Source organism: Mixophyes fleayi, chromosome 7 (assembly GCF_038048845.1).
Source record: "Mixophyes fleayi isolate aMixFle1 chromosome 7, aMixFle1.hap1, whole genome shotgun sequence".
In the NCBI taxonomy this organism is placed as follows: domain Eukaryota; kingdom Metazoa; phylum Chordata; class Amphibia; order Anura; family Limnodynastidae; genus Mixophyes; species Mixophyes fleayi.
Window position 1 is genome coordinate 140,840,306 of NC_134408.1, and position 12,837 is coordinate 140,853,142.

A 12,837-nucleotide genomic window follows, 5' to 3' on the forward strand; every position below is an offset into this window, starting at 1 on the left:
ATGCCAGAAACAAAAAGTGTCTTATATAAAAGCACACAAGTAAAAAGATTCACACACACTAGAAATAGGAGTGAATGTAAAATGCGCAATACACATTGATTGGTGCATGTCCTTCATCCGCTCTTGTGTTATATGCAGGTAAATTAGTTCCTCTATCACTTTATAGAGTGTTAAGCTCTTTTGAGCATGGTTTTGTTCCTGCATCATCATCATCACCATTTATTTATATAGCGCCACTGTTTCCGCAGCGCGGTACAGAGAACTCACTCACATCAGTCCCTGCCCCATTGGAGCTTACAGTCTAAATTCCCTAACATACACATAAACACACACAGACAGACTAGGGTCAATTTGTGATAACAGCCAATTAACCTACTAGTATTTTTTTGTAGTGTGGGAGGAAACCGGAGCACCCAGAGGAAACCCACGCAAACACGGGGAGAAAATACAAACTCCACACACATAAGGCCATGGTCAGGAATTGAACTCATGACCCCAACACTGTGAGGCAGAAGTGCTAACCACTGAGCCACCAGGCTGCATGCGTCTTAAATCCTTTCTTCTTACTGTAATCTTCGACAGAGGCTCAAGGGCACGTGGAGGAAATGGTCTTGTCCTAAGAGCTTACAATTAGAATCTGTTGCTGTAATCTAAACCACACTGTTTTGTTTTTTCCCATCCTAAATAAGTGTTTTACCTGCTGGTGGTAACAGGGACAGTGTATAAGTGAGTTGTACCCATAAAAATGTTTAGCATTCCCAATGTCTGTTGTTTTTCTAACAATATATTGGTCTGCTTCGGATGTAGAATTCTCTTCTGGACAGACTGGGACGCCACCTTCCCGCGCATCGAGTCGGCGTCTATGAGTGGCGCGGGGAGGAAGATCATTTATAAAGATATGGAAAGCGGAGCTTGGCCTAATGGGCTGACCGTGGATCATTTTGAAAGGAGAATTGTTTGGACAGATGCCAGGTAATATTACCCACATACATAACGTTGCAGTTGCTTTAAATAATATTACCGGCTGCAGCTCACTGTAAACCTTTCGGTATCACTGATCTCTTTACTTATATCTCTGCCCTTTATTTTTCTTTATTATTATTATTTTTTTTTAAGAAAGTTTGTATTAAACTAGGAGCGGGTCTCTTTTTCAATATGGGTCTAGGTCCGCTCTGCGCTCTGCTCCAACAGACAATACACTGCAGGATACATCAAATACATATGTGGAATATAAAGTCACAAAAGAACGCACAGAGAAAAATAAAAATATTCAATGATTATCACCTGTTAATAATATAGGGCCTGATTAATTAAGGAAAGTTAAGTAAAAAAATTGAGTAAGTAGTCTCCTGGACAAAACCATGTTACAATGCAAGGGGTGCAAATTAGTTTTATATTTTGCACATAAGTTAAATACTGTCAGTTTTTTCATGTACAACACAAATACCTGATAGCTTATTTGTACACTAAAATTTAAAGTTCATATTTGTGCTACATGAAAAAACAGTCAATATTTAACTTAGGTGCAAAAGAGAAAACTAATTTGCACCCCTTGCATTCGAACATGGTTTTGTCCAGGAGAAAACTTATTTTTTTTACTTAACTTTCCTTAATGAATCAGACCCATAGTTATTAATGATACAATTGTTAAAAAATATATATATATATTTCACTCCAATACATTTATCATGATGTAATTAAGGTCTACTTTACATAAAACGCATTTTCACAGTTGCTTCTGTTTGCAAACACATGTTCTAGCTGTATACATGGCTGTCATCACTAGTAATCGGCACTTATACCTGACCTGTAGCTGGTGTGAGTGGTACAACAGAAACACACCTACTTTTGAGAAGCCCAAAGCTTGAATCGGGCGCTAAAGCTCGAGCCCTTACTGTACATTGACTACGCCCATACACCCCGTCCGCTCAGCCCGCTTCTTGTTCCACCCCTGAAGTCATAGTCTGTAGTAAGGGTCCTTTGCGCTCAAAGATATATAGGATGGTGCTGTGGATTTTGGGCATGCGCAGAGGGATTTTACGCAAAATACGGCACATATTGGCATTTACGTTCCTTAAAGAATCAGGCCCTCAATATAAACAAAACCAATAATATCCAAAAAATGCTCAATCTTCTTTCCATTTATACAATATTACAAAATGTACTATAAAATAGGAAAGTGTGGAGAAAGATTTATTAACTTCCATCATTCTTGAAAGTTCATTGTCCTCTTAATTACAAGTACAAGAATCTTCAAAATAAATGTGTAGAGCATTTTTAAAATAGCTCACTAATTAGGATTTTGAAAGATTTTCTAGAACATATGTTTTTTGGTAAAAAAGTTTTAGAATACTTAATTATTTTTTTGACGGAATAATAATATTATACATTTCAGACATGTGTTTGTTTTAGCGTATTTATAGCAAAGACAATTATATATGGGAATAGCGTATCTCCTAGTGTAAATTATATAAATGTTAGAAGTCTGTAGTATTGTCTATAGCAGCACACTGATTTTATATGTGAGAAAGGAAGCCACAAATGACATATTTTGTATCTCCTTGTGTCCGTAGGTCTGATGCGATATATTCAGCCCTGTACGATGGAACGGCCATGAAAGAAATTATACGGGGTCATGAATATCTCTCTCACCCTTTCGCCGTTTCGCTGTATGGCAGCGATGTATACTGGACAGACTGGAGAACTAACACCTTGTCTAAAGCAAACAAATGGACCGGCCACAATGTCAGTGTGATACAAAAGACAAGCGCGCAACCGTTCGATATACAAATTTACCATCCAAGTCGACAACCGCAAGGTAGGTACATTTATGTTGATGTGGAAAGTGAACATTTAATAAGATGTTGTTTTGAATAACCATTTCCTTTACACAATGAAAGTATATTAAGAAATCTTTAGTTTCTTTATATTTCTATTTATTCTATTTTGCCACTGGCAACCTATGCAAATGAAAGTGAGAAGGCAGATTCAGCAGGTATTCAAGTAGTATAAAAAGAGATTACTGTCACTGTCAATTCAACTATTGTGCTGAAACGGTCACACACAGAAATTCCACAAACTTGCTGTTTAGCGCAGATTGCAAACAAGACAAATACTCCATCAATTTGAATTGAAGATATTCAGCGTGGTTTAGTATTACAGCGATAGGTACATTTTATGTAGCTTATTATGCACATAACAAACCCCTTTTCTGCATATATGAATGAATATTGTTCTGCTGTATGCCTCATCTTCAGCAGAGGCAAGAAAAAATATTTTATTCATTCATTTATTCATTTTGGCATTTATGGGTGATTCGGCGTCTTAAGAGAGGGCACCAGAAAAACAAATTATTTTACCTGAAATCTTTATTTCCGCAAATTTTATTTCCTCATCTTCATTCATAATGTAAATCTGTAATAATCCATACTGTACACAGCGACCAGGCTAGTCTGCCTCAACAAATGCTCTTCTACTACTGCTGCGTCAGTCCCTACATTGGGTGCCAGTATTTTGCAGAATCTATTCTACAAAAATTCTACTAAACATATAAATATATAAACAAAATTGCCCTAACGTACATCTCCTCACTGGTGTCAGAATATCTCCCAGGTCAATTCCTACGCTCTGTCCAAGATCTGTCATGTACGTATTCATTACCTGCTCCCATCCCAGGATATGACTTCCTCCTAGTCTCCAAATCTTCAAGTGTGCCCTAAAACTCACCTCTTACGGCAAGCTTATTAAATTCCCCAACCACAATTCCCCAATCTTTGTAATTTCCCTTAGCTATTCTACCCCTCTGCACAATTTACTGAAAACTTACATTTATTCTCCTTCCATATTCTGACACACAAGTCAACATTGCTGTGTGGATGGATCATATAATATAAGCACGTTCAATATACCATTGACCCTCATGTATGGAATTCCTATTTTCCTATAGATTGTAAGCAAAGAGTCTTGTTTTATTGCTGTTTGATCTCAATTGTAAAGCGTTGTGGAGTATGCTGGTGCTATATATAAATAAATATATAATATTATTTTTTATTATTCTTATTATTATTATTATTATAATAGTCAGGAGAATTTTTTTTTAAAAAAAATATATTGCTACTTTCTATCGTAAACAAAAAGGAATATTGTATCTGCTGTATTTTATGAAGTCTCAAACGAATGTATCTTTTGCAATAAAAACAAATGAACAAATTGCAATCGAAACGAATGTATCTTTTGCAATCAAAGCTTTTCTTGGCCTTAATCCTGGCTTTATGTATGTTGTTGGGTGTATGTATGCATGACACAAGTCTGTCGTAAACCTTGCGTATATCCAACAGGCGCAGAACTGGATGTCTCCGAGCATATGGGCATAAATACGCTACTTTTACCAGTGTCCTTTTTAGAGTAAATTACGCCCAGTTTGCATCCAGCTCAAATCTGGCCCTAAGTATGTTTTGATTGGACCAACCATATAACTGTATAGACAGTATGTAACTTTTGTTTATTTCTTTTATATCTACGTACAAGTTTTTACCACAGTGTATATGTTTTACTGTAACAGGGTATCATTATGAGAGCTTATTATTATGTAACTATACCCTGTGTGGGCCATACATGTATTTCATATTATTTATAAAATAAAACATATTCAACTCCTCTCCGGAAGAGCACAGAGGAACTTTGTGTCAAATCACCTGAGATTATTACATTTAGTGGCGATGTTCTTTCCTGCTTTTAATTTTTTTTTCCCTTCGCATTCTAAAATAATCTTCTCACGCATAAGCTTGTGTATTTATATTCCGGTAATTATACGTTTTTAAGCTGACACTCTGTGAAGGCGAAGATTTAGTGCTATTAAAGCAAGACAGTTTGGATTATACATATTATACTTATTTTGTGTACCTGCCATTAATTCACCTATACTTATATTTTAGTGTCAAAAGTGTAACATGCAACACAGGCTGGGCGGATGCTGGCGCAGCGGATGCATTAACCCCTTCCACTCTGACTGCTTGTCGCATGAGATAAAATGTAAAACTATTTACCTGAATGTAAAACTTGCTGGTAACATCCTATAGCATCTAAAAAAAAAAAAGCCTTTTCTAAGTGTGTATTTGCTATTCGTTGATGGGTAGTGGGCCGACTTCATGTTATTGATTCCCTCAGAGAAGTCACTCCTTCTATAGCAGGACCGGCCAACCTGTGGCTCTCTAAGTGTTGTGAAACTACAAGTCCCAGCATACCTTGCAATCTATCTACTGTTTTTTGACTGGCAAAACATGCTGGCGCTTGTAGTTTCAGCCACACACACCTTCATACTCTCATATCAAGCACCAAACTCTTTTTCACACTACTTTTCCCACTTATTTTCCAATTGTAATATGCAAAGTTATTTAAAGAGTTTTCCACCTTCACACAACTTTCATATATTAGCTTGTACAGGTCCTTCTGAAACGTTTGCTAAATACTTTGTGATAGCTCTCTTCTGTGTTTCTCACAATGGCCTTTATATTATCTTGGGAGAATTGTTTATCTTAGATTAGGAAGGCGAATTATGTACGTCTGGGCTTGGAGACATTTTGTTGTGAACCATTTAAAAAAAAAAAAAGAGATTGTGTGGATAAACGAAGGAAACGCTTTAACCCCTTCTGGTAATGTGTCATTGTTACGTTCACATCTAGTGGTTCTGTAGCGGAGTCTGACATTTGAAATTGTCATAACGGAGATAGAGGGATGTCCTTCCTGCTTGAACCCCACTCAAACCCCACATCCTGTCCTTTGATGACTATTTCTGGAGTATTTCCACAATGACACTAGAATTTCCAGTGATAACTCCATGAAAAGCGCCAATAGGATTTCTATGATGACATGGTTCTGATAGTGACTGCTATTGCAGCAACTAATAGATCCACTTTTACTAAAATACATGAGACAAGACATGTTTGGTTCTCTGATGACTTCCATGGATAAAAAAAATGAAAAGTTAAAGCATAATATTAAAAAATGTTGGTATTTACTGTTTTCCCTTGTTTTTTGCTCAGGCTGCTATTAATGATTTATGATTCTGTGATAACATGGCAACCACAGTCACATTACACATAATGTAGTGAGCAGAGAGGCTTTGGAACCCCTGTCTGAACTGTGACATCTTCCTTTTCCCCACCTCTGCCACCTCATGACAATCTGAGAGCTGTGAGCCTGTGTCTGTGTAGCAGATTGACTGTGTCTGTGCCTCGCAGCCATTTTTGTTTGTTAGCTAGAGAGCTTTTGAAAAGGAGATAATGATTTGTAGGAGTACACCTAAGACAAATGACGATTAGATGTATGCTTAAAGGGTAGCTAGTTTGCTATTTAAAGAGAAAATAAATCTTCCATGTAGGATTGCTGCTTTAAGCCGATTTGGCGATATCACAGGGTTAGGCTTCAGTTTCACTAATTAGAAAACTGCATTTTTTAAAAAATAATAATATTTCATTTAAAAAATATACCTTATGACAAGAATACATTTTTTTATAATAGTTTTAGCCTGTTATCACCTCCCTGAAAAGGCAATAACAGAACAGGTATAGTATCCTGGCAAATGGTCTTAACCATTGACCCTGGTTAAAAGTACGTATATTTTTTGTCCTGTTCCAGGGATAATTGATAATTATTTCCTTGGATCGCTCAAAGTACATAAAAGTAACTAATGGAAGAATAATGGTATTTAAAATATGGTTTTAAAATATATGTTTTGATGTGTTACTAAAATAAATTACAATATGTTCCAAAAATAAAAGTTAAATTAGCAAAAGAATATAAATTTCCTGCAAAACTGATCTGGTTGCATTGGTACAAACCATTTCTACACTTGAAGGGATTAAATAAAGGACTAAGTACATTGCACTATGGCTTCATAATGTATAAACTGGAACATACAATATATCTCATAGACAATTTGTTTCCTGATTATTACGCTAGTACTGTATATTTGCAGACATCAAGTCAAACATCAACAGCATTTATATTTCATGGCACTTAGATGTTGTTATCTTTATGAGAAATTCATTAGAGGCCCACACTACCAGCTGTTAAATCTAATAGCATTTTACAAGAGTCGAGGAAGCACATCTGAATGTTATATTTTTATTTCATAGGGCTTAGTTCTAAATTATTTATGTAAATTGTCTTCATCTTAAATCATATTAGTGTATTAGAAAAAGAGGCCACACTTAACAGCTTATCACAATGAATACTTGACTGTGTCTATTTAACAAAGCTGTAATAAACTTATAGTAAAAAAAGAAGACTATTTACATTAAATCAACTCAAGCATAATGACGTACTGTAGTTCCCAGCAACCCATGATCAGGGCTGATCCAATGTCTTAAACTGAGACGGTCTTGTAGAGAAGCATTTGTAGGATTGCAGGGGAACTCCGCTCAGATGAGCAATTCTCTGATGTCCCCCAAGGACGTCCCTTGGCAGCCGTCCTTGTGGCGTGGTTGACAGAACTGTCCTTTTCGTGGGCCTCATTGGGGAAGAACACCTTAGCTGTGTGAAGTTTGTATGCCCTGTGTTTGCGTGGCAAAAACATACTGGTAGGTTAATTGGCTGCTATTAAATTGACCTTAGTCCATTGGGGCAGGGACAGATGTGAATGAGTGGGCTTCGTAAATGAGGTCGTTCATTGTGTTTTGTTTGACTATCAACTGACTTTAAGATACAATCACAGAGCAGCAATGAAGTGGATGGAGCTATTGTCTGCTCTATGTACTGCTGTTACGGGAAATTCTACAGCTAGGTACTCCCTCCACCTTCCAAATAGCCTCTTATAGGTCCGCTCTGTATCCCCTTAATGTTCTGGTTACTTCTATCCCCGATTGTGTTGAGTCTTTGTTGAGGAGGGAAAACTCAACTGTTTTATGTTCTGTTGGGAAACATTAGTAGCCAATAGAGAGTTGATAAGTCTCCACAGGCCACTCCCTGACATCTGAGCCAGTGCAAAACATTGGACCCTAAAATGGACTTGAGCAAGCAAAGTATTTTCTGTGTCTTCCACTTGCAGTGTTAAAAAAACAACTGCAATAACCATATTTGGTTATGGTCAGACTATGTATACTACTATGGATACTATGGATACTAACAAAGTAGTTACAAAGAAACCAGCACGTGACTCACTAAATGTTCATGGACACTCACCATTATATAGCGAGAAGTCTTAATTTGGTTTTGATATCCCAATTTTTGTAATGGATTTTCCACATAGAGGGTCATTAAGGAAAGTAAGGCAAAAAAATGAGTACATTTTCTCCGGGACAAACCATGTTACAATTCAAGGGGTGTAAATTAGTTTATTATTTTGCATGAAAGGAAAAAGCTTGCTGCTTTTTCATGTAGCACACAAATACTTGATAGCTTTATTTTTACACTGCAATTTAAAGTTTATCTAGGACATGCCCTACCCCGACTATAAATCTGTCCCCACATTTTTAATTTACCTCCCCCTCCAATGCAACATGGTTTTGCCAAGGTGCAAAGTTACTCCTTTTTTTTGCTTTGCTCTCCTTAATGATTCAGGCCCAGAAGGAGCACTGAGTGATTTTATGGATGTTCCAATAATGTCAGTTCCTAGTAAAGATTAATGTAAGATCTTACATGGCCCATAAGTGTTTAATTCCTCCAGCATTAAAAAATAAATTAAAACTACTATTGGCTCATAAACATGCTTTGCTTTATATATGGCAGGGATGCTGTCTTTCAAGCAAAATCAATATAGCAGCTATTTGAGAACCTAACTAAGAGGTGAAATGTTTGGAATTGTTCAGCTAGAGAAGAAACGATTGTGACCTATGCCTATGGAAATCTTATTTATGATAAGATCGGAAGACTGAGATTAAAGTGGAACTCCAAGCAGTAACATTTAATACAAGAGACAATCAGATGCCCTTCACGGTATTCCACTAGGTTTACTAATTACATCATCAGTGGAAGTCCCACTGTTCTGTGAGTGCCGCTGTTGTTATAAAACTAGGCCTAGGAGACAAATGCTTTTCTGACCCACTTCCTAAACCAACTTTGTTCCAAATGCAGTGTTTGAGTGCCCTTATTTAAATATTCTTCTCCAGCCTGTTTTTCCAAAGACTCCATTGCAAGTGTCTGAGTAACGGTCGAAATATGCGGTTGGGTGATGGTACAGTAGGGAAGGGGGGACTGGGGTAGTTGTAAACATGATGACCGATAATGGGGCAAAATCTCCGGCATCTAAGCTTCTAATTGGTCCTAGCACACTCAAACCCTTCTGCAGCCACTTTAAAAACAACTTTGTGGGCTGAGAGTAATATCACAGTGATACAGAGGAGAATAGAGCAATTGAAAGCAATTTGACCAGTGTGCAGCTTATTGTACAGTAATCCTTAAACTTTTGTATTCCTTGTCCGGCGATAGATACACATATAATATTACATTACAAGCACCAGGACTGCTGTGTGAGATACAGATGGAATTATACATTATTTCAGTGTCATTTCAGATTTGATACATTATTTTAAGTCATTTTTCACATGACACCCTTACTGGGAAATAATGTGACAAATTCATCATCATCATCATCATTAATTTATTGTGTAGATTTGAAATTGATGCATAGATGGTGTATTCTGCTACCTGTTAGTTACTGAATATTACCTAGATCAGTGTTTCTCAAACCCACCTCTAACAGTGCAGGTTTTCCAGCTGACAAGTGAGATAATTATACCACCTGTGTATCTGTTACAATGTATCAGTCACTAATGACTACACCTGTGCTCCAGCAAGGAGATATGGAAAACATGCACTGCTAGGGGTCCTGAGGACCGGGTTAAGAAACACTGACCTAGGGCACAAGAGAACAGTTCTGTTTGTTTATATGTGATTCTCTTTATATTATTTAGTTCACTAAATATATTTGCAGTAATCTGTATTGGCTTAGTGGTTAGCACTTCTACCTCACAGCACTGGGGTCATGAGTTAAGTTCCCGACCATGGCCTTATCTGTGAGGAGTTTGTATGTTCTCCCCGTGTTTGCGTGGGTTTTCTCTGGGTGCTCTGGTTTCCTCCCACACCCCAAAAACATACTGGTAGGTTAATTGACTGCTAACAAATTGACCCTAGTCTGTCTGTGTGTGTGTATGTTAGAGAATTTAGATCTTAAACTCCAATGGGGCAGGGACTGATGTGAGTGAGTTCTCTGTACAGCTCTGCAGAATTAGTGGCGCTATATAAATAAATGGCGATGATGATGATATTATTAATGGTTAGTCATCTGCACACAAGCGAGGCAGCCATATTGTGAGGTGAGCTACCGTCTATAAGATTTCAATGTATCAACTTACTAGGAACTTGTGACACAATTACGGTTTCCATGGTTACGGTTATTTGGCAATGAAAAAAATGGACTCTGTGCCAATGTACTTAGCAGGGCAGAGATAAAGCATAGATAGGCTGGTATTCTTTTCTACACAAGGTGGCAGTCATAGATATTACATAATGGCATGATGTCATTTGTTCTTAGTAAATTAATACAATATGCAAGAACTATCTAAACAAAATAATTTAAATCATTGTCAGACGTGGCTGTAAATATGTTCATTATATGAGTATTATCGGCATGGATGCGTGGCCATCAGCTTACCACATTAGCAGGCCCACGTGTGATTCAAGCTTAAGTTATATCTGTGCATAGTTTTGTAATTTGACACATACAAGTATATAAAGATATGTCAGCTGAGAGGAGTAAAAAAATTACATATATAATCGGCAAAATGCTAAATTTAAGCAAAGAGGGTTTACACTAATATATGGGATTATTATTAATTATAATTTATATATCATTGTCATGTATTATTAGAATATATAGAGTTTTAAAATGATAAAGGTCTATTTTATTCACCGTGAAAAAGATCCGTTTTATGTGTCTTTCCATAACATGACATTGTGGTGTTTAGACTTGTAAAAAATATATGACCTTTGTACTATTATTCCCAAATGTGTCACTTTTACGTCCAAGTATTCTTGGGACTACTGTAGATCTGGCATAAAAACAGGTGCTATCATATATCTTTATTAATTAAACTCACATTTATTGACAATGAAAGTAACAATTGCAACACCGTCCATGTTTTCTGTCTGGGGAACGAGAGAAGATGAAATACTGAAACAAAAGCACACTCTCCCCGGTCAAAATTGAGTTATAATGTCCCCACAGAAATATTTTTCTACGGCGATTCTCTGAAATTGAAACCATTGGAATTATTTGACAGTGAGGTATATTATTGGGATGAGAAAGCCAAGGCAATTTTAAAAGAGAAATATTTCAGAGTCTTAAGGGACATTTTGCTTTAAATTACCAATTGGAAACTTTAGCGTGTGGAGTTCATGCATGGTGATCTAGACGGGGAACTTTGTGATGCACATATAGTCAGACATTAAGATTCAGCATTTAGCTCAATTGCTTTCCACTGTATAGTTTATTGCTGCATACCAAACAGTATTAAGAATGGCTGCAGCTGTACGCAGGGCCTGCGAGAGCCTTTGCCAACAGTAAACTTGTATGACTGTGAAAGGTAGATTTATCAAGCTTTCTAAAAAGAAAAGTGAAGGTGTTGCCCATAGCAACCAATCAGGTTCAAGCTATCATGTTCTATAATGTACTAGACAAATGATAACAAGGATCTGATTGGTTGCTACGGGCAACACCTCTACTTTTCCTTTAAAGAAGGTTTAATAAATCTACTTCTTGGTGTTTTCCTATCTCGTTATGTAAATAGATCAATATCACCTATTTCTTTTTACTATCACTTATCACATTACTATACCCTCTAGCAAACTAATTTTACTGTGGCAAAAAAGGGAGGGGTCTAGATTCGAACTGGCATTGAGTGGCAATGGTGGGATAGCCCAAACTTTTTTTTTTTTTTAAATGGCTTATGGTGGACACAGGATCACTGGTGGCAGTGATAAACACAATAAGGATAACACAGACATGATAGTGGGCATGTACCAAAATATGGGCTGGTTTGCTTTGGATGCCATTCTGCATTTTAGTTCCAGACCAGTATAGTGCCTAGCAATCTGAGGGCACACCTGAGTGGAGTAGAGGGGGGACTGTGGGATGGGCAGTTCAGGGGCGGGGGCAACTTGTGTTTTGGGGTTCCTGATTGTCAGATTTGCAGCGGTTGTTTGGGGATAGTCCCAGATCAATGGCATACTGACACTTGGGGTGCCAACCAAAATATGGTTGAGCCCTAGTGACTCTTTAGAGACAAGATTTTCATATAAGGGTCTTTGGGAGGTAGGGCTGCTGTGCAGGGGAATGTCGGTCATTTGTCAAAAAAAATGGGTAAAAATAGATATATAAATAGATATATAAAAAAAACTATTATTTAAAAAATATTTACTCTTGGAAAAAATGCTTCTTTTAAGTAATAAAGCATTTGTTTTTCCTTTAATTATCTTCTGCTTATGCTATCCTGAGATGGAGATGGCAAACAAGGATTGAGGTGGTAGGTTGGATTTGCATGGTGAAGCTTTCAACCCCGGTAGTCTGCGATATATAGGGACAAGCCCGATCTCCAGTGCCAACCCCCGTTTTTGCCAGAGACAGAGCTTTTCGTGTTTAATAGATAGGCCCCATAAATAGAGAACAAGTACATACAAATTTGGCAACGAAGGTGCGGATATGATGCAGAAAAGAGAGGGGTCGGCCAGGGGCAAACGCAGGATCTGTAGAGGGGGGGTTTCCACATCATGTGACCAGCATGCATGGGGGCGTGGCTATAATTATAGACAGTGCTTGGCTGCTCTCCAACTCTTCCTATC

General features: G+C 37.3%; 1 protein-coding gene across 1 annotated transcript in view; it reads left to right on the forward strand.

Moving 5' to 3' along the window:
* The window catches only part of LRP1B (LDL receptor related protein 1B), a 728,477-nt gene that overhangs the window by 361,460 nt on the left and 354,180 nt on the right, over positions 1-12,837 (forward strand). Inside the window, exons 25-26 of the mRNA XM_075181401.1 lie at positions 808-972; positions 2,574-2,818. Coding sequence (XP_075037502.1) covers positions 808-972; positions 2,574-2,818 — 410 coding nt within the window. The remainder of the gene's footprint in view (positions 1-807; positions 973-2,573; positions 2,819-12,837) is intronic.